This window comes from Eptesicus fuscus, chromosome 20 (assembly GCF_027574615.1).
Source record: "Eptesicus fuscus isolate TK198812 chromosome 20, DD_ASM_mEF_20220401, whole genome shotgun sequence".
NCBI classification, from domain to species: Eukaryota; Metazoa; Chordata; class Mammalia; order Chiroptera; family Vespertilionidae; genus Eptesicus; species Eptesicus fuscus.
The window spans coordinates 49,000,653-49,024,083 of record NC_072492.1 but is presented as its reverse complement, the minus strand read 5'-3'; the positions used below and the strand labels follow the sequence as shown (position 1 = coordinate 49,024,083).

Here is a 23,431-nt window from a genome sequence, read left to right as displayed (position 1 = left end):
GCCCATCAGCCTGATTGATATGGCTGATCCTCTCTTGAAAGGGAAACTATTCCGGTGGGTTCCTTTTACTGTCCTGGATTTTTCTCTTTTGCCTTTTTCCTCTTGCCTCTCTCAGACATTTCCGAGGTCCGAGCTCTCCTCCCCTCTCCCTCGCCGTCTTGTCCTCAGTGCGCTGCTCGCTCCTGTAGCCCGGCTGTACCTGCATGTGGACGGGCCGCCCTCCACCCACTCCCGCGCTGCTTCGCGAGCTCCACCGTGGCCTCTGGAACCCAGGCTTCGGGGTGCACCCGCTGAGGAGTGAGTGGCTCTCCCTTCCCCAAGGCTGCGGCACTCATTCTTAACAAGTTTCTTCTAACTTTATTGGGAGGAATTTCCAAACGGAGAGAAAAGTTAAAGACTTGGCCAGTGATTGCTGATCACCAGCCATCACGAGCCCGCAGCTGACCTGCTGCTGCATTTGCTGGTCCGTGTGCGGAGTGTGTGATGCGTTCTCTGCTGACGCGGGAGCTGGGAGCAGGCGTGCTGGATCACCTCTGCACACTCCAGCGTGGTCTTCTAAACGCAGAGCGTTCGCCGTCATTTACAATCGGCCCCCCGGCCCCAGGCTTCCATTTTCCTCTTCTTAAAAAGGATCTTTTGCCCTAACTGGGTGGCTAGGCTACGCTGGGTGGAGCGTTGCCCCATACACCAAGGGTTGTGGGTTAGATGTCTGTCAGGGCACATGGTGGGAGGCAGCCAAGCCGATCAGTGTTTCTCTCTCACATCGATGTTTCTCTCTCCCTCCCTCTCTCTTTAGAATCAATAAAAAAAGTATCCTTGAGTGAGGATTAAAAGAAAATTAAAATAATAGAATAAAATATATTTTTATTGTGGTAAAATACACATAACATAAAATTTACCACCTTATTAAATACTTTCATAATGTGCAGCCATCACCACCGCCACCTCCATGACGTTTTGTAAAACTGAAACGCATACCCATTCTCCTTCACTCCAGCCCCTGGCAACCACCGTTCTATTTAGTTTGTGATTTTGATTAAGTGGAATTGTACAGTATTTGTCTTTTTATTACTGGCTCATTTCACGCAATGTCCTCAAGCTTTGTCCATGTTGTAGCTTGTGTCAGAATGTCCTTCCTTTTTAAGGCTGAGTAATATTCTGTGGGGTGTATATGCTATTTTTTGCTTCTCCATTCATCTGTCGTTGCATACTTGGCTTGCTTCCAGTGTTCTAGTTATTGTGCATAGTGCTATTATGAACCATGGATACGCAACTATCTCCTCAAGATCTTGTCATGGCCCTGGCTGGTGTGGCTCAGTGGATAGAGCCTTGGCCTACAGACAAAAGGGTCGCAGGTTCAATTCCAGTCGAGGGCAGGTGCTTGGGTTGCTGGCTCAATCCCCAGTCGGGGGTGTGCAGGAGGCAGCCAATCAATGATTCTCTCTCATCATTGATGTTTCTCTCTCTCTTCTCCCTTTCCCTTCCTCTCTGGAATCAATAAAAATATATTTTTAAAAAGATCTTGTCATGAATGCTTTTGCGTATATACCCAGAAGTGCAGTTGCTGGATCATGTGATCAATCTATTTCTGTTTTTTTGTAGAACTGCACACTGTTTTCCACAGCAGCTGTACCATTTTACATTCCCACCAACAGTGCACAAGGGTTCTGTTTTGTCCACATCCTCGTCGACATTTGTTATTTTCTGTTTTTCTGATAGTAGCGATCCCAATGGGTGTGAGGTGTGTCTCATTGTAGTTTTGATTTGCATTTCCCCAATAATTAGTGATGTTGGACATCTTTTCACATGCTTTTTGGCACTTGTATATCTTCGGAGAAATGCCCATTTTTTAACTGAGTTGCTTGGTCTTTTGATTGTTGAGTTTTAGGAATTCTCTACATATTCTGGATATTAGTCATTTATTACATAATTGATTCACAAATGTTTTCTCCTATGTGGGTGTCCCTTATATTCTGTTGATAGTGTCTTTTTTAAAAAAATGTCTTCATTGATTTCAGAGAGGGAGAGAGATAGAAACATCAATTATGAGACCCATCAACTGGCTGCCTTCTGCTCACCCCCTACTGGGGGTTGAGCCCTAAACTCCGGCATGTGCCCTGACCAGGAATCGAACCAGTGACCTCTTGGTTCATGGGTCGATGCTCAGCCACTGAGCTATACCAGTTGGGCTGATAGTGTCTTTTGATGCATAATATTTAAAAATTTTCATGAAGTCTAAACGCCTGTTTTTCTTTTTGCTTTTGATGTATGCCTTTGGTGCCAGGCCTCTAATCTAATTTGACATAAAATCTTTGTTCAAAATGCCTTTTAACATCCTCCATATTTTCTCCCTACAACATGGGTCTGCTCCCTGACGGCCTGTGCCTGGGCGGGTCTCACCTGGTCTCCCTGCCTCCAGGCCCTCCGTCAGCCCAGTTGTAGCCCCGCAGCTGACCCCCTGGTGACTGCCTCTTGTCTGCCTCAGTGTGGCATTCCAGCTCCTACCTGCGTTCCATGCTTTACCTCCCGCCTCTTCAGTTGACTCCAGCGAATCCGTGTGCCCAGTTCAGTGGGGCTGTTCCCTGCCTCTGACCCCCCCTGCACTCAGGTGCACCCTTGCATTCTCTCTCCCTGGGTTGGGAGCTTCTTGAGAAACAAAGCTCTCTCTCTGTGAAAGCTTTTGTTCCGTGTAGCTCACGTGTAGAGTGGTGGAAGCATTTCAGTGAGTGGCAGATTGCTCCTGCTTACCTACCCAGTATCCTTAGCCTTCCCCGACCTCCGTGGTCTGTGCTGGAGCAGAGGGGCCGCTTGCCAGCTGCCATGTCCCCCTCACGTAGGTTGGCCATGGAATTTACTGCTCAAGCTGGGCTCTTTTGAGAGCCCTATGCGTAATCACCCCAGGACTGGGACATGTGGGCATCCTAATGCTAAGAAGAGCAGATTAATCAAAATGCACCATATTGTAGTTTGCTGTTTTAGCAACTTCCCTCCCGAAGCTCCCCAGGCAGAGCGCGAGCTCACCGGGCGAGGCTAGAGCGAGGCGAGGGCCGTGTCCCTCGTGGTCGAGATGCAGTCGTCCCTGGTGTTGAAACCCAGCAGAAACTGAGATCACTCCTGGCCCAGCTCCCCAGGACGTGGCTGGAACGCAGCTAAAGAAAGCCTCCCCAGTTCACCACCCAGCTCTCCTTTGTGGCCTTGGCTGGGCCTGAGAAGCACCGGTGTCATATGCAGGAGCCCCCAGAGTTCAGAGGGTGCTGGCGGTAACCTCACAACCTGGCGGGAGCGCCCTCTCTGAGCCTCAGTTATCGGACGGCTGATGGCAGTCAGGCCTCCGCTGACAGCCCTTGGCAAGCGGGCATGCTCGTGTGAGTTTCCTGACGGACCCGCACATCCTCCCGTAGGAGCCGGTTGAGCTCGCCTCTTCTGTGCTGGGAACGTGGGAAGGGGAGAGACGTGCAGCTGCTGAGCGCGCGGAGCAGCCCCGGGATGCGGGGTGCTGGCTGTGTCCTGGGCTTGAGTGTGTCTGGGCCCAGGGAGGTGGGGCTGGGGGATGTGGTTTGACCCCCGTATGTAGTCGAGGAACTAAGGCCCGAGCGGCTCAGTGATTGAGCTTAAGATTGATGGAAGCCACAAATGGTCAAAGACACTAAGACTAAAGGAAAGAAAAGCCCACCATCTGATTTCTGAGCAGTAGAGGCTGTTAGAGGTGCTGATTTTAGTTTTCTGGTGACTCAGTTACACTGGAGACAGGTTCTGGTGTTCAACTTGAAAAATAAAATCTGATTTACACTATGATTCAGGACATACAGCTAAGAAAACCTCCTACTCAGTACCTGGGGACCAGGCAGTCATTAATTGCAGCTTAACCCGAGTCGCCTTAAAAAAAGAAGCCGAACAGCTTTATTGAGGTATAACTCACACCATAACATTCACCTTTCCAAGTGTACAATTACAGCATATTCAGACTGGTCACCCACCATCACTGTCCAGACTTAGAACAGATCATCACCCCCAAAGGAACCCTAGCCCATTAGCAGTCACACCGCCTTTCCCCCTCTCCAGCCCCTGGCACCACTTCCTGTCACCAGGGGTTTGCCTGCCCTGGACTTTTCGTATAAATGGAAACGTGCACTGTGTGGCCTGTGATGCCTGGCTGCTTTCGCCGAGCACGCGTTCAAGGTCCCTTCACGTTGGAGCGGCATCCGTCCTTCATTCCTGTTCGTGGCCGGGTGGTTAATATTCCGTGGCGTGGAGATGCCACGTTTTGTGTATCCTTTCGTGAGGTGCTGGGCACAGGCTGGCTCCCCTCGGGGGCTGCTGTGAGCGGTTTGTGTGGGGACATGTACTGCCCGTTCTCTTGGGTGCTGCTCCCAGGAGTGGACTTGCCGGGTAACATGGTAGCTCTGGGTTAACCTTTTGAGCAGCTGCCAGACTTTTCCAGAGGCCGCATCCTTCACATTCCGCCAGCAGGCGCGAGGCTTCGTTTCTCCCCCCCGTCCCCCTCTGCTTGTTGTGGGTCTTTGGACTGTAGCCGTCCCAGGGGGCGTGAGGGGTCTCCCTGTGATGTGGGGTGCGCTGTCCTGGTGACCCCCGGTGCCGAGCAGCTTGTTCCTGGGCTTATAGCCATTTGTGTATCTTCTTTGGAGAAATGGCTCTTCAGGGAAACCCTCTGGTTTTTAACTGGCTTATTTGTTGGCTTGTCCCGTAGGCCCTGCCCTTGGGCCTTCTCTGTCCTTCAGAGCCTGGCAGGTGAGCGCCACCTCCCGTGGTGGGGGCCCGTGCTGTCATTGGCATCATGTTGGGTGTAACCTCCTTCCTAGTTAAGTATGCTTTAGGGCTTCACGTTAACTCTCCGGGAACCAGTTGTAGTTGCTGTGCAGCTGGAGCTCCGCAGTCACCCTGTATGGAAAGGGGGTGCCGTGGGTCTTCTGGGACGGCGGGCGGGGCATAGGTACCAGTCACGTGCACCAGAGTGCGCCGGCCACCATGTCAGCTTTTCGTCCGTTTGCTCTGCTCTCTCAGAGCCTGGACTGGAACATTCCTTCTGCGGTGGGACGATGAAATGCTTGGCGAGCAACACAAGTGGACCTCGGTAACAGTCGTTTCTGTATCCGTTCGCCGGGTCTGAGACGTGGCTGGGGAGAGCGGGGAGAGCTCCCGGTGTGCGGGCAGTGCGGCCTGAGCGTGGGGAGTGCGGCCTGGCCACCGGGGCTCACAGACCCTCCACCCTGAGCGGGTCAGTCTGCGAGCGGCCATGCGCTGCTGTTGTGTTTGGGGCCTTTCTCGGTGATTGCCTCAGTTTAGCATTTAAGAATCTGATTTAACTTTGTACGTGTGTGAAGTGTTGCTCACCCACGCCTGCCTCATGACACGGCAGGCTTCCTCCCAGAGCCCAGCCTTGGCCTGGGTCAGCTCCTGCCGTCATGGCTCCATCACAGCAGCCGGTGGAACTTGGCGTGCCTTGGACACTGGAAACCAGAGCCATTTGCAGGAGCAGACAGGGAGCCCTTGCCGAGGACCGGGGCGTTCCTGCTGGATCTGTGCGTGTCCCCCCCCCCCCGCAGCTCAGAACAGCAGCTCTGGGAGCCGCGGAACACGAACCGGTCTCCGAACCAAGTAGCTGAACGGCGAAACTCAGCTCTTCTGCGCCTTGAATTTGTGAGTTCTGGTTTTTGCTGACTTCCTGTCATCTCTCCACCTTCAAATGCGTCCCATGGCTGTATGTGCAGCGTTAGGCCGAGACCTCTGGCTGGCGTCCTTAGGGAAACATGGCAGATTCACTTCCGCCACCTCCTCCAGAGACTCTGCTGAAACCACAGTAAACCGTTTATCTTAGAATGGGAGAGAAGACAGTACTAGACAAAAGATTTCAAGTTTGGGAAGATGGGAAGTGGGCGGAGACTGCGCAGAGCGGAGCACGCTGGACCGCTGGTGCTGCCGAGAGACCCTCGGGGACGGGAGGCACCTGCCGTCTGTTGCCCACACGGCAGTGAGGTTTGGGCCTAAAGAAGGGATTAGGTGAGAGTCTGCACTGGGAGACTACACTCCCCACGTTGCCTCTTCATTTCTGCAAACCAGAGAATACCCCTCCCCTCTGCCCAGAGAGCGCGGAGGGTTATGCTCTGAGAAACGGACCAGAGAGACTCCGGATTGAAGTGCCTCAGGCAGAGGGCACAACACGGAACTGAAAGAGGGATTCGTGAAAGTCTGTGCCCTGAAAGGGGGTCCCAGCCCTGTCTCCGCCTGCTCCCAGCAAGCTGCGACCTGGCGTGAGGGGGGGTTGGAGGAGGCCCCTCTGGGGAAAGGGCAGTGTCGGGGACAGACCTGCAGCCGCTGGCATTGCAGCCCCTCAAACAGCAGAAGCCAGTGCGCTCCCCCCAGCCCAAAGCCTCTGTGCTCACAAGCTTCTGTCAGCTTTTGATTTACATTTTTACTTTGTATTTTGAAATAATTATAGATTCGCAGGAAGCTGCAAAAATGGTATGGAGTTGTCCCCTGTGCCCTTCATCCAGTTTCCCCCGTGGGCACATCTTACATAACCACGGAGAGCATCAAACTGGGGGCGTGGCATTGGTGCACGTGTGTGTGCAGTTCTGTGCCATTTTATTACATGTAGTTTCATGTGAGCGCCGCAGCAATCAAGATACAGAGCTGTCCCAGCACCACAAAGATACCTACGCCCTCTGTGAAGTAGGACTGGACAGCCAGGGATCACGGGACGTAAGCAGGAAACTCGCAACATGAATGAAGGGCAGAGGCCAGACCAGCATCACAGGAAACAAAGTATTGATGCTGCAGACAGAACAAGCCCTCAAACAAGAAGCGAATGTCCTCAGAGAAATAAGCCAATATTAGGTCAATGGGATAAAGCAGGATGCTCTCAAAATCAGGACAAGAAAGAATTATTGGAAAGTAACAGTATTAGGGGGAGGGGAATAGTTGACAAAGACCCCCATGTAATAAAATAAAAATTCCTGACATCTAGGCAATCTATAAAGAAAGAGAGGGAAAATAAAGGACAGAAATCTGTCAAAGAAATCAGAAATCTTTCCAGAATTGGTGATCACAGGGTTCCAGGATGGTGAATGGTGAATGGAAAAAGTCCTAACTGGCGCATGGTATAATTCCAGAACACTGGGGCTAAAGCTTCCAAAGAGAGCAAACAGGTCGCACACAGAAAGTTTGGGAATGAGGATGCGTGGGCGTTTTCAACCTCATGGGCAGCCAGCGGGCAGTGGAGTGCATTTCCAGTCTAATGGGGTAGAGTGAGCAAATGTAGAACCACCCCTATTGCAGCACGGAGAAATGCTGCGTAAACGGCAGCACAGATTTTGAGTGCATGCTGAGCTTGTAGGAAAGAAAAGGGACAGGGAGAAACTCAAAGAGGGACTTTAACGCCAGAGCAGAGCAGGCCTACTGATGTGGCAGCTCTGGGGGGTGTTTGTTGGACCCCTAAATAGGCCCTAAAATAATAGAGATTTGGGTTTTAACGAACCTGTAAAGTATAGAATTGAAATACAAATCCCCTCAAAGGGCTATTTCCTGATAGAAGGGATCTGAGGAAATAATTCCCATGTTTCAGGACTCCCCAAGCTTTCTAGCGAGGCTTCTTGCAGACAGAGAAGCAAGCCTTTTGTAGAATGACCCTTTCACTTGGATTCCTAAGATCTCACAAATGATGAGCGCTCGCTAGGAAATTGCTAACCATGCAGAAATTAAAGCAGGAGTCAGCCACAACAGAAAGGATTTCCAGCATTTAAAAACTTCAGCTAATAGGAGAGATTATTCTCTCTATATATAAAAGCCTAAGCAACCAAACAACCGGTTGCTATGATGCGCACTGACCACCAGGGGACAGACGCTCAATGCGCAGGATCGGGCGCCCTCCTGTCTGAATCAGGCCTGTGGGGATCAGACTCCCTCCTGTCTGGATCGGGCCTGCGGGGATTGGGCTGAAACCAGCTATTTGACATACCCCAAGGGGTCCCGGATTGGGAGAGGGCACAGGCCAGGCCAAGGGACCCCACCAGTGCACGAATCCGTGCACCGGGCCTCTAGTATATAATAAAAGCCTAATATGCTAAGTGTCCAACCGTTCGACCAGTCGCTATGACGTGCACTGACCACCAGGGGACAGACACTGATCGGTAGGTTAGCTTGCTGCTGGGGTCCGGCTGATTGGGACTGGGCAAAATGGGCCGGACATGCCCTGGAGCCCTTCCACGGTCCCTCCCTGGCCCTGATCATGCACTGGTGGGGTCCCTCAGCCTGGCCTGCGAGAGGACGCAGGCCAGGCTGAGGGACCACACCGGGCCTCTAGTAAAATATAAACATTTAAAATGATTGAAGGTCTAAAGGAAAGGAAAAAATAAGACAATAATTTTAAAAGGGCTTTAAAAAAATTTTTTTTTATCGTTACCTGAGGTTGTTTATTGCCTCCCATACATGCTCCTATCGGGGATGGAACCAGTAACCTAGGTATGTTCCCTGACTGGGAATTGAACCTATAACCTTTTGGTGTACAGGATGATGCTCCAATCAACTAAGCCACGCCGGCCAGGGCAAAAGGGACTATTTATAAACAGAACCAGATAAAACCTCTTGAATGAAGGATCTAATCATTGAATTAAAAACCCATTGGAAATAGCAAAGTAGACACACCTCACGAGAGAATTATATGAACTAGAAAATAGATCCGAAGAAGTTAAGTAGAATGCACAGATAAAGGAAGAGAAGTGGGAGTGCGGAGGATAGGATGAGAGGGCCCAGCCTGGTCTAATGGGCGTTCCCAAAGGGAGAAGAGCAGCTTAAAAGCAGCTTAAGAGGAAGACATACCCCCAAGGTTCACAGCGAGACTCAGCAGATGCCCAAGTAGTACCAGCAGAAGCCAGACTGCGATGGAGGAAGCCTTCAGCGTCTGAGGAAAAGGAGTTGTTGGCTTAGTTTTCAGAAACCAGCTTAAGTCATTCAGTAGTGAGAACAAAGTAAAGGCATTTGTACAGAAAGAAGAAACTGAGTTTATTCGCTAACGGGCCTCAGCTGTGCTTGAGGAAGAAGGAAGCTAACCCCAGGAGAAAGGAGAGGCCGTGGAGTGGTGGGCAAGACGTCGAACCAGCGCCTGCCAGCGTAGTGGGTGTTTAGTTTGTCCAGTGAGTGGATGGATGGATAACAGTTGATCAGGGAGCAGCATCTAATGAATAAACAATAAATGTCCAAGCCCAGACTTCTCTACAGGACAGGCCCTGCCCTGCCAGCCCCGATAGAGCCGAGGCGGACTGGAGCTCAGGCCCGAGAAAAGCCGGGTTACTGTCAGACGCTCCTGTCACACCCTCCCCTGTGTTCCCTTAACAGCTCCTGTGCCTGATCCCTTTCAGGACAGTTCAAACTGCTCTGAGGGGAGTGACCTCTGACATAATCGCGGAAGCGTTCAGGGGGCCCGGTGGGAGGCTCGAGAACTGCCGCTTAGACCCCAAACCATCATGCAGGCCTGCCTTCCCCCTCCCGTGGCTTGTTGGCCCTTAAAGGAAGGACCAGACCATAGCAGAGCCCTTGGGGCGTTGCCATCTGTCCGTGTGGTCCCCCACACCTGCCTCCTCTGGGGGGGGGGGGGGTGGTCCCTGCCTGCCTGCCTGCCTGCCGAGGATCTGCAGTCTCCTCTGCCCTAAGCTCACAAGCATGACAGCCATCGGAGGACCAGCGCCCTGCTCCCCGCTCCACCCCTACTTCAGGGAGAGCCTGGCCCGGAGGAAGGAGTCGGCCTTGGCTCGGGGCGCTGGCGTGTTCTTTTACAGCCGCCTTCTACCGTGCTTGCATTTTTATAAATAGAGTGCGAGTGAGTCCCTTTCCGTCCGCGTCTGCTTCGGGAGGTAGGATGCATTTGCTGCGAGTGTGGCTACTGATCGATCCTCAGAGTTGGGCGCGTGGACGGAGGAGCCGAGATGCGCTGGGTGGAGGCGAGGCTGGACATCACGGGCCGCTGGGGGAAGGGTGAGCCCTCAGCTCTTTGCCGACCAAAGATTACGTCATTTTGAAGATTGTGTCATTTTTCTGAGCGTTCGCAGTGGGGAGGGGGAAGGAGGGGGTGGGAGCATCTGTCAGCCGAGGTCCTGGTGGCCGTCCTGCAGAAGTGGAGCAGGAGGGACACGCCCTTCCTGCCAGGACGCGTCTTTCTCAGGCTTGGAGCTCGTCGGTGCTGGGAGAGCCAGATTTTAAGCACCAGCTTGTGCCCACCCAGGAACCCAGCTCTACACACCAGGTTCTGTGGTCTCCGCGTGGGCCCAGGAGCTGCCTTCTGCCTGGACGTCTTCAAGGCAGCAGCACTGTGCCCCCAGGCGTCCGCGGTGCGTGCTGGCGGGCTCGGGGCTTTGCCACCTTGGCAGCAGCCGGCCTGGGTCAGGTCCCTTGCCTCTCGGTCAGCGAGGTGCTCAAAGCTGTCCCAGAGTCTGCGGCTCTGTCCTTGGCGTCTGTCTGGGACCTGGCCTAGACCAGGGGCTGCACCACCTGAGCAGCCAAAGTCGGGGCCACATCCCTTTGCGGACCTGGTGCGTGTGCGCCTGTTCAAAGATGGGCCACAGGCGTGTGTCAGGGATGCCGAAGGCAGGTGCCAGTCAGCTCTCACTGGTTAGTTAGTTAAACCACCTTGCTGTTGCACCTTGAGCCCCAGATTTATGTCTTTACATTTTTCTTTTTTTTAAAATATATTTTATTGATTTTTTACAGAGAAGAAGGGAGAGGTCTAGATAGAGAGTTAGAAACATCGATGAGAGAGAATCATCGATCAGCTGCCTCCTGCACACCCCCCACTGGGGATGTGCCCGCAACCAAGGTACATGCCCTTGGCCGGAATCGAACCTGGGACCTTCCAGTCCGCAGGCCGACGCTCTATCCACTGAGCCAAACCGGTTTCGGCTGTCTTTACATTTTTCTAAAATTAAAAACAAATGCCCTGAGTAGTTGGGGTTCTGTGTTGTTCTAGAAGAAAGAGAAACTTACTGGTTCAAGTAGAACAGTTTTAACCCGGGCGATTATTAGACTTGCCCAGGAATGTTAAGAAACAGATTCTGGCTTTATCCAGAGATTCATTCAGCGGCTTGGGGTGAAAAATCAGGGATCTGTTTTTTAAGAGACCTGAGGGCGCTGATAAATAGCTGCCTTCAGACCGGGTCCTGCGTGACTGCCCCGGCGCTGGCCGCAAGTGTTAGTTGTCCGGTGCAGCCACGGGCAGTCACACACAGCAAGACACGGTTCCTGCCGACGGGGTCTGTCTAGTCATCAGAGCTTCCGTGCGATGGCTCCGTACATGTTTAAAAACCCTGGTCCTTCTCCCCGCAAGGAACCTGTCAAAGCTGCTCGTTTTTCTTCATGCTCCTGCTATTTCGACACTGCCAAGTTCAGTCCCTCTGTTTCATGGGCATTTCCACCACTTGGTCTTCAGGGGCAGCAGGTGTGATCAGCGAACCCCCCTGCCGTTGCTGATGCTGAGGCGCCGTGTCCAGAAACGGGTGCTGTTGCTCGGTCAGTTTCCATCCCTCGCCCCAGGCATGGGGCCTCCTGCAGGTCTGTGGGGGCGCGTTCTGGCTGAGAAGTCCTCCCCAGGGGCCCAGGAGCAGCCGGAGGAAGGGAGGGAGCTCTGAGCCTGACTGCAGAACCGACCCAGGAGGCGGGTCCTGTTCACCAGTGACCCTGCTGCCCGACGCCACAGGGGCAGGCGCAGGGCAGGTGGAAACCAGGGCCTGGCGTTGTGGCAGGGAGTGCGCTCTGGAGCTGGCAGTTTGACCCTTCGTAAGCCAGGGTGCCATGCCGTAAGCCAGGGTGCCATGCCGGGGCCAAGCCCAGGGGGCGGGGCTCTTTCTCCGTGCCCGCTCTTCCCACCAGATGCCCCAGAACGCTGCATCCCAAACACTGCAGCATCCGCAGACCCAGCCCTGCAGCCCAGGCTCCAGCTGGCCTTCCGCCAGCGCAGCTCCCAGGCCTCCCCACTCAGCAGGCAGTTGGGCTCAGTCCCCTTTCTCTGTTTTCTCTGTCCCCTCGGCAGGCTGTGCCTCCAGGCCGTTCCAGCTGGCAGTGATGCACCGCAGGCTTCTGGTCTGCAGTGTGCGGTCAGGGAGTGGGCGCTGGGGACAGGACCCACTGTCCCCAGAATACAGAGGCCTGGCCAGTTCTCCCCTGCAGCAGAGCGGGTGGGGGTGTCCTGTTGCTGCCTCTTTCCTGCATCTGTGCAGCAGGCCCTTCCCGCCTTCCCCTACCTGCCTTCTCCTGCCTGCCTTCCCCCACCTGCCTCCCCCTCCTGCCTTCCCCCACCTGCCTCCCCCCACTGCCTTCCCCCCACTGCCTTCCCCCACTGCCTTCCCCCACCTGCCTTCCCCCACCTGCCTTCCCCCACTGCCATGCAGAAGCAGGAACTTGTGTCCCACAACTCAGCTCAGCAGTGTATCAATGTATTCAGGTATTTTATGTTGGGTCCCCCATCTAAAGGTAACTTCTTTAAAGCCAAGGCGCATTCCTATATATTATCTTCCTGTCTCATTCTGAATTTGTAGAAAACACTCAACTATGGAATTGATTGGCCCCCGGCTTTAGTTTTAGCGGAGCTTCTGTTGAATGGTCTCTGTAGCACATGACTGACAGAGTGTTCTAGTTAGGGGACCAACGTCTGTCTTTTCTTCTGCTCAGCCATTCCCGCTGCCCTCCCCGCCCCCAGGCACGGAGGCCTCTGGCCGTTGGTGATTTGCCGGCAGATCCTCGGTCCTCAGGTGGGCAGGTTGCTGATCGCTGACTGTCAGGGGCACAGCCACGTGATGGTCAGCCGCTCTGAGAACGTCCTTACACTGGCCTATTCCAGGGGCCCTCACGGTCATGTCCCCAGTCCAGTCGGAACTGGAAACGGCTGAGGAAGAGGCTGGAAGAGGAGCCCAGCTCCAGCCCACAACCAGTGCCATTTCCGCCCCTCCCGCCGCACTGCCCTGGAATCCACTGTAGTGGCGTTTTAAGTCAGAAAGCGTTACAAGTTCTCCACCCCACAGTCTGTGTGTGAGCATATAGATCTTGGGTCTTGTTTGTTTGCTTGTTGTTGTTTAATATGTTTTTATTGATTGGTTAGCCTGAGGGGAAGGGAGGGTATGTGCCCTGACTGGGAATCGAACCGGCGGCCTTTCAGTGCCTGGGACGACACTCAACCAACTGAAACACAGTGGCCAGGGCAGTTTGCTTGTGTTTTGGCTCCAGACCAACTGCTGATGAGAAGAGATGTCGTTCTCCTTGATGTAACTGGGCGAAACCCCAGCCAGAGACGACACGGCAGTCAGAGGCCACAGCAGCAGCTCCCACAGGCCCAGAGTGGAGAGAGCTTTTCCTGCTGCTGTAACAGGAGGCTCTCAGGAAGTGTGGGCGCCCAGAAATACGTCCCCTCTGCTCTTCCCGCAGCCCGCGGGCAGGCTGGACACGAGAGCCAGCGGCCTGAGCTCCAGGCCCACTCCACCACGCAGGAGCCGCGGGGCTGGGAACAAGTTACTTACTGTCTCTCTGACTCAGTGTACGTCTCTGTAAAATGGGAATGATACTGACAGTACCCTTACTCCATGGGTCTGCATGCTTACACACAGACACTGTGGGGTGGAGGGTCTCACAGGTTAAAACACAGAGCGCCTAGCAAATGCCTGGAGAGGAGTAAGCGCCGGGGTGCTGTCGCCTAGAGGCAGAGGACTCCCGACCGAGCCCCAGGAGCATAGCCGTCCCTTCCAGAACAGCATGCGGGGAGCACGAGACGGGAGGAGGGAGAGGAAAGGAGGGCTTGGGGAAGGGCCTGCCAGTGAGAGGCACTCGGTGGGAGAGCGGCTCTGGGAGAAGGGCAGTGCCAGGACGGACACAGGGATGGAGGGGACGTTGGGAGCCCTTCCAGACACCATTTGCTCGTTTTGTGGAATTGCCAGGGGCAGGGAATGTCCCAGGATAGAGGCCACCGTACCGCTCTCCCTCCCTGCCACTCCCACCTGCGGGAGGCCCTCCCTGCCTTGGGAGAAAGAGGAGCTTCGCCGGAGTGGAGTCACTGCAGAGGGCCAGGCGCAGGGGAGAGCCCCGGAGGCTGGTGCTGCAGCCGAGGCGCAGGTCAGCGAAGGGGCAGGAGCAAGCCCACTGGGCTGCAGTGCGCCGGCTGCCCCTGCCGTGCTGTTCCTGCCCGGGCCTCGGAGCAGGGGCTCAGCCCGGGCGAGTCTGCACCGAGCAGGGCCTGTGCCTGTGCCCCTCTCCCTCCCTGTCCTGGAAGCTCTCTCGGGGACCAACACCCCGCCAAGGGGGGACGCGATCTACAGACTCACTGCGTCCTTCTCAGGGATCCCCGAGCCGGCGAGGTGGCGGTGCCGGCTGCCACAGCTCACACCAAGAATGGCATTCCCTCCCACCCCACGCCGCCTGCGTGGTCTCTCCCATCGAATTTTCTGGGGCTGTGACTTCTGGTTTCTATGGCAACTTGGAAAGACCTGCAATTGTGGTTTTTTGGAGTCTAAAATGAGAGCCGAGGTTTGAGATAGGGTGGGACCCACTGGAAATACCATGTCCCGGACAGAGCCGGGCACCGAGGGTCACAGGGGAGGACATTCTCTGACTTCGAGAAGTCGCACCGTCACTCCACCGCCCTTAGCAGAGCTCCACGCGGCCCGCCCAGCCTCCTGGGATCTTCGAGCAGCCGGCGAGGAGCCTGTGCCCGGGGCCCGGAGCCGGGCAGTGACCACAGCCAGTGTCTGTTGAGCACCTGCTGTGTGCCAGGCACCTGTGACCACCTGTGCTTTCACTGCCTGATTCGTCCCCCGGCCACTCTAAGGGCTGCTGTCGCCTCCTTTTATACACGTGTGCACACGTGATTTGCCTGAGGTTTCAGAGCTGGCATGTCTGCGTGTCTGGCCAAGGGGTCTCATCTGGGTCAGGGGTTTATGTTCCCTGTGGCTTTTATTGATGGCAGGCCCGTCGCTCCCCTTCTGTAAGTCACTGTCTAGTTAAAGCGGAGTTGCTCTTCGTCGTCATTGCCAACGTTTCGGTGATGGATCCAGTGTCTCTTCTCCTCTCAGGCTTGAGCGTCTTGGAGAGTGTTGTTTGAGGAAACAGCTCACCACCCTGTGGTGTGAGGTCCAAAGGAGGTGGGCACAGAGACCCCCCATTACCAGACCCAATGAGGAACCACAGAGAGCGGCCCCAGGGTGGGGACCAGCAACGAAGACGCGCTGACCTGGTGGGGAGCCGGCTCCCACCTGGCTGTGGAGGGGCCCGGGGCCCTGGCTGTCCCCCGGGCGGGAGCGGCTGCTGCGGTGTTTGCTGTGCAGTTGGCCGGGCTCCCGAGTTACAGCCGGCTGTCCCGAGTTACTCAGCAGCCTGCAGGGCTCCGCAGCAGCGAGATAAGGGGCAGGCTGCAGCTGGCCAGCAAGGATAGCCCGGATTAGAAGGTGGTGTCGGCTGATAGCGGCCTCAGGGTGACCCACACAGCTGGCGTCACGCTCGCCCACCCCTCTCGCCCTCATCGCAGGGCGAGGGCAGCCACTGGCAGAAAGGACAGAAAGGTCTCACTCGGAAATGTTCGCTGTGTAGAGCACGCTCTTAAATCTCTAAATGGTGCCCTTTGTGATCTGTCCCTCCACCACTCTGATCCCCTGACCTCCGGAGCCTCGTGCTGGGCTTTGGGGGCGGACTTAGTGCCTGGAGTCCTGTCCCCTGACCTGGGCGCGGTGAGGAGGGGGTTCCTGGGGTTCATGAAACAAAACCGAGCGCTTGGGATTTGTGCTCCGGGCTGCAGTGTGTCACCTTCCCCGGACGCTGGGCGGAGGTGTGGCCTGGGTGACTCCAGAGGCCACTCACCCTCGTGTTTTCTCGTCCAGCTGAAACTAGAGGACCGCTCCGTGGTGCCCCGGGACGTGGTCCGGCACATGCGCTCCACCGTGAGTCCTGCGTCCCGCCCCGGCGCGGTGGCTTGCGGGCGGTCTGGGCCGGGCGTCGTGGTGGCTGGCGCCGGTGCCTGCTCAGCCTGTGCCTTCTCCTCCCAGGACAGCCAGTGCGGCACCGTGATCGACGTCAGCATCGACTGCGCCGTCAAGCTCATCGGCACCAACTGCATCATTTACCCCGTCAACAGCAAGGACCTGCAGCACATCTGGGTGAGCCTCCGCCGCCCTCCCTCCCCCTCGCTCCGTGGTCTCTTCTGGGGACCTGAGTGCGGCCCCTTCCCCGGTGAGCCGCCAGGCGGGCCTCCCGCTCCGTCTGTCAGCCATTCACACGAGGTCGGCCTCGCCTGTGTCTCCAGCCCAGCGCGGATGCAGGCGTGGCTCTCTTGGCCCAGTTTCCTCTCCTCTGACTCTTCCCTTTCCTTTAAACAAGCTGCTCTTCAGTAATTTACTTTTAACATTTATTTCAACTTCCCAGAAAGTGGTGAGTTCTTGTATCCCCGGCATCACCAGGCTCCTCCCTCTTAACGTTCCGCTCCGTTTGCTCCCCCACCCGGCCCTCCCCCACACCCCCTCCCCTCTCCTAGCCTTTCTTCCTCAGTCAGGATCCCAGTGGCCCCTGGTACTACGGTGTGGATGTCCCCAATCAGGAGCTCTGCTGTGTAACTACGTTCCCCAGCGCAGGGGGTCGTGCTTCACGCCAGTCCACAGACAGACAGTTGTCCTGCAGCATCCTCTCCCGTCCTGACCCAGAATCCCATTCGGGAACACACCTTGCACTTCGTGGTCACCTCCTGGATCTCCTCCAGCCTGGACGGGTCCCCCAGTCTTGCTTTGTCTTGCGTACCCCGTACACCCATCGTTTGGCCCTCAGCGTGGAGCTTCTGAGGTGTCCTCAGCACCAGCCTCAGCCCGAGCTCTTCCCTGGCCCAGTGTCCAGGGGCGGCACCACGGCCAAGGCCACTGTGACCCCGGTCACCTTGGTGTCTGCCACACCTCCCCACCATAAAGTCACCGTTTACCTCTTTACAAGGAATTCTGTGTCGTGGGGAGGTGCTCTGGGATTGTGTCAATAACTCGTCACACGCCAGACCCCAGCCTGCCAGCCTCGGCCTCCATTAGCAGTCCCGCCTGTACCGGCAGCACTCTGATGGCCGCTGGGGTGATTCTATGGCTCCACCTTACCCCCCCCCCCCCCCCCCCCATTTTTGTACAGTGGCCTCTGCGGTATGGAAGAGCGTTTTAAGGCAGAAACCCTTCTGCTCATTTACTTATCCATTCACTGTTGACATCAGTGTGGGCCCCGAGGCTCCTGTCTCATTCCGTCGTCAGGAGCCATTGCCACCAGTATTCGTTTTGTTGCTTAAATGCTCCCAGGTTTGGCCAGTAGAAGCCCCTTCAGGCTGGCGTCTGGCCTTTTGGCTGTCATTTTTCTGGTTCCTTTTTACTTTCCATCTTGTATTTTTCTGGTCCAGCCCCCGAGTCAGTCACTTCTCCAAGGAGCCCTGGGGCCTTCAGAGCAGAAAGCCAGGTTTCAAAACCAAGGTGTGCACGTGTGCTGGGCGTGCCGACTGCTGAGGCCCTTTCGGGTCAGAACGCAGACATACGTGTGCGCGCACACATCCAGGTGTCAGCACCTGTTCTGTGTGTAACTACCCCAGGAGTTGGCTGAAACGTGGCTCTTGGCATCCTCGGGATATTTATGTGCTTAAACCACTTCATGTCCTGTGCGCGTAGCTGCCCTCCTCAGCCCACTCCATTCCAGAGTCCTAGATCCTTGGGTGCCACGCCTGGCAGCACTCACACAGGAAGGGCTGTGGGTGCAGCTAGAACCTGGGAGAAGCCTGCTGGCTGCAGCAGTCACTAGGCCAGGACTGACCAGGCCACGTCCGGGCGGTCAGCTGTGTAGACCCTTCCTCCCGTCTCCGTGGAGCACAGAGAGGATGGTGCCCTGGACACCATGTTGCCTGCCGCCTCTCACACCCCGTGTCCTGGTCCGCAGCCCTTCATGTATGGGGACTACATCGCCTATGACTGCTGGCTGGGGAAGGTCTACGACCTGAAGAACCAGATCATCCTGAAGCTGTCCAACGGGGCCAGGTACGCTCCCCAGGGCGGGCTTCCTCGCGGCGGGTGGGTGCGGCGGGTGCCGGGGGCACTCGGGGCCTGACCTGGCCGGGCCTCTTTATCGCCGGAGCCTAGTGCTCCCTCAGTTTCTGGTCTTGGCCCGTCTTGGTTTGGGGAGAGAAGCATCATCACTTAGGGCAGTGGTCGGCAAACTCATTAGTCAACAGAGCGGCAAACCGCGGCTCACGAGCTGCATGTGGCCCGTGAGCCGTAGTTTGCTGACCACTGACTTAGGGTATCTGCTGGGAGCTTGTGCTTTAGACATTTGAATGGTGCTGGGCACGCAGAGCGGGTTAGGGTTTTGTTCGTTTTAGGAGTTTATTTGTACCAGGCCAGAGGCTGAGCTGTGCACGGAGGAGGAATTGTGCCATCTTAGGGCATGTGACACACGGACGCGTGGGGATAGCTCTTTCCGATACCGATCAGCATCCCCTGGTCCTGGCTGCCAGGCCTCCCCTGGGGCTCGGTCACTGTGCCACGTGGTCACCACGCCCGTGTTCACTGTTCCAGGTGCTCCATGAACACAGAAGACGGTGCCAAGCTCTATGACGTCTGCCCACACGTCAGCGACTCAGTACGTGTTGGGAGGGTGGGGGGGGGGGGGCTCATGTTCCTCGTTCCTCTGGGCTGTGGAGGAAAAGGACTTCTTAGCGCAGAGCTGTAGCTGCCCAGGCTAAACGCTGCTCCTGGGCACGGGGGTTTCCTAGAAAGGGGCAGAGAGGATTAGGACTTCTCTTTGTATTCTGTTACCGTCCATGTCATCCTTTTCAAACCTCCGTCGTTTTGTCTGCGTGTAAGCAGTGTTAGTGCAGCGCCACGTCGTAGAACAGGAGTTTACGACCGTCCGTAAATAAGTGCGCTGGGCGCGATCACACAGGGTGGGGGCCCCTGCCCTCTAGAGCCTTAGTCCCCCAAGTGTCCTCCGACCAACGACATTGGTGTGGCTGAGCTTGTGCTGCTCTGGAGCCTTGGGGTTTGTTTTAGGGACTGTGGAGGCCTTGCTGGGGGCAGGTGTTGGGCGGGGGGGGGGGAGTAGGTGAGGAGGGGGGCTGAAGGTGATACGGGAAGCACCACCCCCCGAGGAGGCACTGCTCACGAGCACTTCCCTCTGGCTCCGAATCCTGCAGGGTCTCTTCTTCGACGACTCCTACGGCTTCTACCCGGGCCAGGTGCTCATCGGCCCCGCCAAGATCTTCTCCAGTGTCCAGTGGCTGTCGGGAGTCAAGCCCGTGCTCAGCACCAAGAGCAAGTTCCGGGTGGTGGTGGAAGAGGTAGGGCTGGGGCCGGCGGGAGGTGGGGTGGGACCTGGAGCTGAGCACCCGCCCTGTCCTTGTCTGCGCTGAGAGCTGAGCCTCTTGGCCTCTGGACCCTGTTATCTGAAAGGGCTTTGAGGGTAAGGAGAACCCAGGCTGTGGTCATGGGGTGACCAATAGGCAGATGGCCCCCAGCCTGACCGACCCAGGCTGAGCAAGGTGGGCAGTGGGGAGTGGCAGGTCCACTGGGCCCTGAGGCGGTGAGGAGGTGACAGGGATCGCCGGCTGGGGCCTCAGTGACAGGTGGGCCTGCTCCGGGGTGTCGTACTGGTGAACCCTGAAGACCGACTCCTGCCCTGGAGGTCAGGTGGGCTCTGGCAGCTGCTTAAAGGGAGAGCGCAGAGCCTGCTGCCTACGGCCCTGCTTCTCACCGCCCAGGTGCAGGTTGTGGAACTGAAAGTCACATGGATTACCAAGAGCTTCTGTCCAGGGGGCACGGACAGCGTCAGCCCCCCACCCTCTGTCATCACCCAGGAGAACCTAGGCAGGTGAGCGGTTCCAGCATGCCACCCCCTCAAAAACCCTAGGGTCAGGCCCTGAGCAAGACGCTGGGCCACAGCGCAGATGGGGCCGAGAACTGCTGGCCCAGCCCCGCTCCTCCCTCCCAGGGTGAAGCGTCTCGGATGCTTTGACCATGCTCAGCGGCAGCTGGGGGAGCGCTGCCTGTTTGTCTTCCCGGCCAAGGTAGAGCTGGCCAAGATCGCCTGTGAATGTCCGGAAAAGCACTGCGCCCAGGGGGAGGGCTCGATGGCCAAGAAGGTATGTCCGTGGGTTGGGCTGGTGGGCATTGAGGAACTGGCAGGCCGGTCTGTGCTTCAGGTCGTGGGGGGCAGTCTTGGTGACCTTTGAGGCCACATAGGTGTACATGGCTGTCACTCCCCAGACCACGCTGCCTGGGGTCAGCCTGCCTGGGTGTCCCACTCTGCAGGGCAGGGTACGCCAGGCCGTGGCCACAGCTCCCTCCTGCTCTGCCTCGCAGGTGAAGCGCCTCTTGAAGAAGCAGGTTGTGAGGATCATGTCCTGCTCCCCCGATGCCCAGTGCTCCAGGGACCATTCCGCGGAGGAGCCAGGCAAGAGGGGGGGGCCCAAAACCAAGAGTGAGACAGGGTCCGCCAGCCCCGAGGAGACGCCCGACGGTTCCGCCAGCCCCGGGGAGATGCAGGACGAGGGCCCCGAGGAGGCCCTGGAGGCGGGCGAGCCGCTGCCCCCCTTCCTGCTGAAGGAGGGCGGAGACGACAGGCTGCACTCCGCCGAGCAGGACGCCGACGACGAGGCTGCCGACGACACGGACGACACCAGCTCCGTCACCTCCTCCGCCAGCTCCACCACCTCCTCCCAGAGCGGCAGTGGCACGAATCGCAAAAAGAGCATCCCCTTGTCCATCAAGAACTTAAAGCGAAAACACAAGCGGAAGAAGAATAAAATCACCCGTGACTTCAAGCCGGGCGACAGGTACACCCAGAGGGCAGGGCGCCCTCCCTCCCGGCTGAGTGTCAAGCCTGGGACCATCCCCTTAACCCCCCACGTGCACACTCGGGCTCTCACACAGGGTCTGCAGCCCTGTAAAGCAGGGGTGAGGACCCTTTTCCCTGTCAAGGGCAGTTTGGATACTTATGACATCGTTTGTGGGCCTTAGTTATCAACCTAAAAATTGGCCTGCTCTATTTGGTCAGACATTTAATTAACTCAACCCTAATGCCTTGGCAGGGCCAGACCGAATGATTTCATGGGCCTTACATGGCCCTCGGGCCGAATGTCCCCCACCCCCGCTGTAAAGGCTCGTGGTACCCAGCTGAGATGATGTAGGTGCCTGGGGTTGGCCCGGGTGGAAGGAGAGATCTGAGAGGAAGACAGAGGGTGGGGCGGTGGCCTTGACCCCGAGTCTGGCCTCTGGGACCATTCACTTGAGCTCTCCAAACGGGATGTTCTCAGAAAGGTCATAGGGCGTGGAAGCGCTAGGTGAGCACCCACTGGCCTGTCTCCCTTGTCTGGAATGAAGGTTCAGGCCACCAAGCCCACGAGAAAGAGGGAGGGTGGAAGGGTGCCTGCCTGGCCCCGGAGGCCTTTGCCTGGCCTGGCTCACTGGCCCCCTGCAGGGTGGCGGTGGAGGTGGTGACCACGATGACCTCAGCAGACGTGATGTGGCAGGACGGCTCCGTCGAGTGCAACATCCGCTCCAACGACCTCTTCCCGGTGCACCACCTGGACAACAACGAGTTCTGCCCCGGGGACTTCGTGGTGGACAAGCGAGGTAGTGCCGGCTCCAGGCAGCCATTCCCGCTGAGGGCTGGCGGGCCTGAAACGGGCAGGAGGGCTCAGGTCAGGAGACTCCCTGTGAGGTGGCTGCTCCTTTGAGGCCTGGGGGAGCCTTTTCTGGCTTCTGACCTCGCCAGGGAACACGTGGGTTCCGTGCCCTGCGGTGCTTGACACGTAGTGGGTGGGAGAGAGGGTGGCAGGTGACCCCACCAGGGCTCCTTAGTCGTGTGCTCTCTGGTTCCCTAGTCCAGAGCTGCCCAGACCCCGCTGTCTACGGTGTGGTGCAGTCTGGGGACCACGTGGGCCGCACCTGCGTGGTGAAGTGGTTCAAGCTGCGGCCGAGTGGGGACGACGTGGAGGTGAGTGTGCAGCCCTGCCTCCTCCTCAGGGGGGCTCTGGTGGGCTGGGCGCAGGGCCCTGGGCTCACGACAACCCATCCTGTGCCCAGCTGATTGGAGAAGAGGAAGACGTGAGCGTGTATGACATTGCTGACCACCCTGACTTCCGGTTCCGCACAACCGACATCGTCATTCGCATCGGCAACACTGAGGACGGAGCTCCTCCCAAGGAGGATGAGGTATGCACCCCCAAGTTCAAGTTGCCATAGCTGCCCCTCCTGTGCAGCAGCTGCAGTGCCTGGTGGTGCCACCAGGTGGCTCCGGGAGACCAGACCTCAAGTCGTCTGGCTCATCCCAAGCTGCCCCTCCACCCCAGCACCCGCCAAGGAGCGCCTGCACCTGCCGTCAGGGCCGGGTTGGGCTCACAGCGGCCAGCCCGGTGCAGTTGCTAGGGAAGCCCTCTCCTGTCCTGAGCGCCGGAGCGGCATGAGCGTCGCAGGAACCCAGGCCAGGCTGGGAGGTGGCGTCTGAGCCGGGCCTTGGAGCACTGGTGGGATGGTGGGTGTGGTCGGGCAGGTTCCAGCAGAGGAAGAGGAGGAGCAAAAGGCCTGAGGCTGGAACCGTCTGGAAGGACAGGACGCCCGGAGAGACCTGCTGCGAGCGGGAGGGGTCAGAGGCGGGGTCCTCGGCGGCAGCAGGTGGAGTGGGAGTCGGGGCACAGGGCACGTTGGAGGTGTTTGAGCCAGAGGGCCCGTGCTTGAGCTACTCCCTGGCCTCCTCCAGATGGTGCCCACTTCCCTCCGATTTTTACGGCCTCACCCTTGCCACCCACTGCTGGCACTCCCTCACCCCTCCTGTAGGGCTGCACCTTTGACCCTGTCCCGTTTGCCCAGCAGCCGTCGGTTGGCCAGGTGGCCCGCGTGGACGTCAGCAGCAAGGTGGAGGTGGTATGGGCCGACAACTCCAAGACCATCATCCTGCCCCAGGTACGGCCCTGCCAGGCCCAGACCGCTCAGCTGCGGTGGCGGGGCTGGGAGCCTGGCCCGTCCTCTCCGCTCGGGGGCCAGCCCTCACCCTCCTGGGCAGGCGCTTTCTTGTGGGTGGCAGAGTTCCAGGGAAAGCTTGAGAGGGCGGCGGGCATCGCTCACCCAGCTCTGTGGTCTCCCCCGCCTGGCAGCCTCCAGGTACGTGTGGCCGTCACAGGCCTCCCTGGTGGGCCTGGGCCCTCTCACTGTGCTGAGGACATGCAGGTTCCGTCCCGAGGGTGGCAGAGCCCCCCCTCCCAGGGACCCTTCACGGAGCTGAGGAAGGAGAAGAGCCGCCCACTCGGCACCTGCTGGGCTTCTGAGCTCAGGGCTGTGCTCAGTGCCTGCCTTCCCCTCCGGGGTCGAGCCATCCTCAGGCCCAGCTCTCCCCTCCTCAAGGGCTGGGAACACGTGACCCAGGCCAGCTGTCCCGGACCGCCCCCTCCTCC

The 23,431-nt window shown here is 57.4% G+C and overlaps 1 protein-coding gene and 1 non-coding gene across 2 annotated transcripts in view; both read left to right on the top strand.

Annotated features, from left to right (window-relative positions):
• UBE2O (ubiquitin conjugating enzyme E2 O) overlaps positions 1 to 23,431 on the top strand; it is a 37,101-nt gene that overhangs the window by 8,097 nt on the left and 5,573 nt on the right. Inside the window, exons 2-13 of the mRNA XM_008155023.3 lie at positions 15,861 to 15,920; positions 16,026 to 16,136; positions 17,926 to 18,023; positions 18,561 to 18,624; positions 19,178 to 19,321; positions 19,742 to 19,851; positions 19,972 to 20,122; positions 20,343 to 20,815; positions 21,460 to 21,614; positions 21,866 to 21,978; positions 22,068 to 22,196; positions 22,854 to 22,943. Of these exons, the coding sequence (XP_008153245.2) occupies positions 15,861 to 15,920; positions 16,026 to 16,136; positions 17,926 to 18,023; positions 18,561 to 18,624; positions 19,178 to 19,321; positions 19,742 to 19,851; positions 19,972 to 20,122; positions 20,343 to 20,815; positions 21,460 to 21,614; positions 21,866 to 21,978; positions 22,068 to 22,196; positions 22,854 to 22,943 (1,698 nt within the window). The remainder of the gene's footprint in view (positions 1 to 15,860; positions 15,921 to 16,025; positions 16,137 to 17,925; positions 18,024 to 18,560; positions 18,625 to 19,177; positions 19,322 to 19,741; positions 19,852 to 19,971; positions 20,123 to 20,342; positions 20,816 to 21,459; positions 21,615 to 21,865; positions 21,979 to 22,067; positions 22,197 to 22,853; positions 22,944 to 23,431) is intronic.
• LOC114227632 (small Cajal body-specific RNA 14) lies at positions 11,170 to 11,302 on the top strand. The gene has a single exon (XR_003613716.2). It is a non-coding gene; the product is annotated as a small Cajal body-specific RNA 14 (non-coding RNA).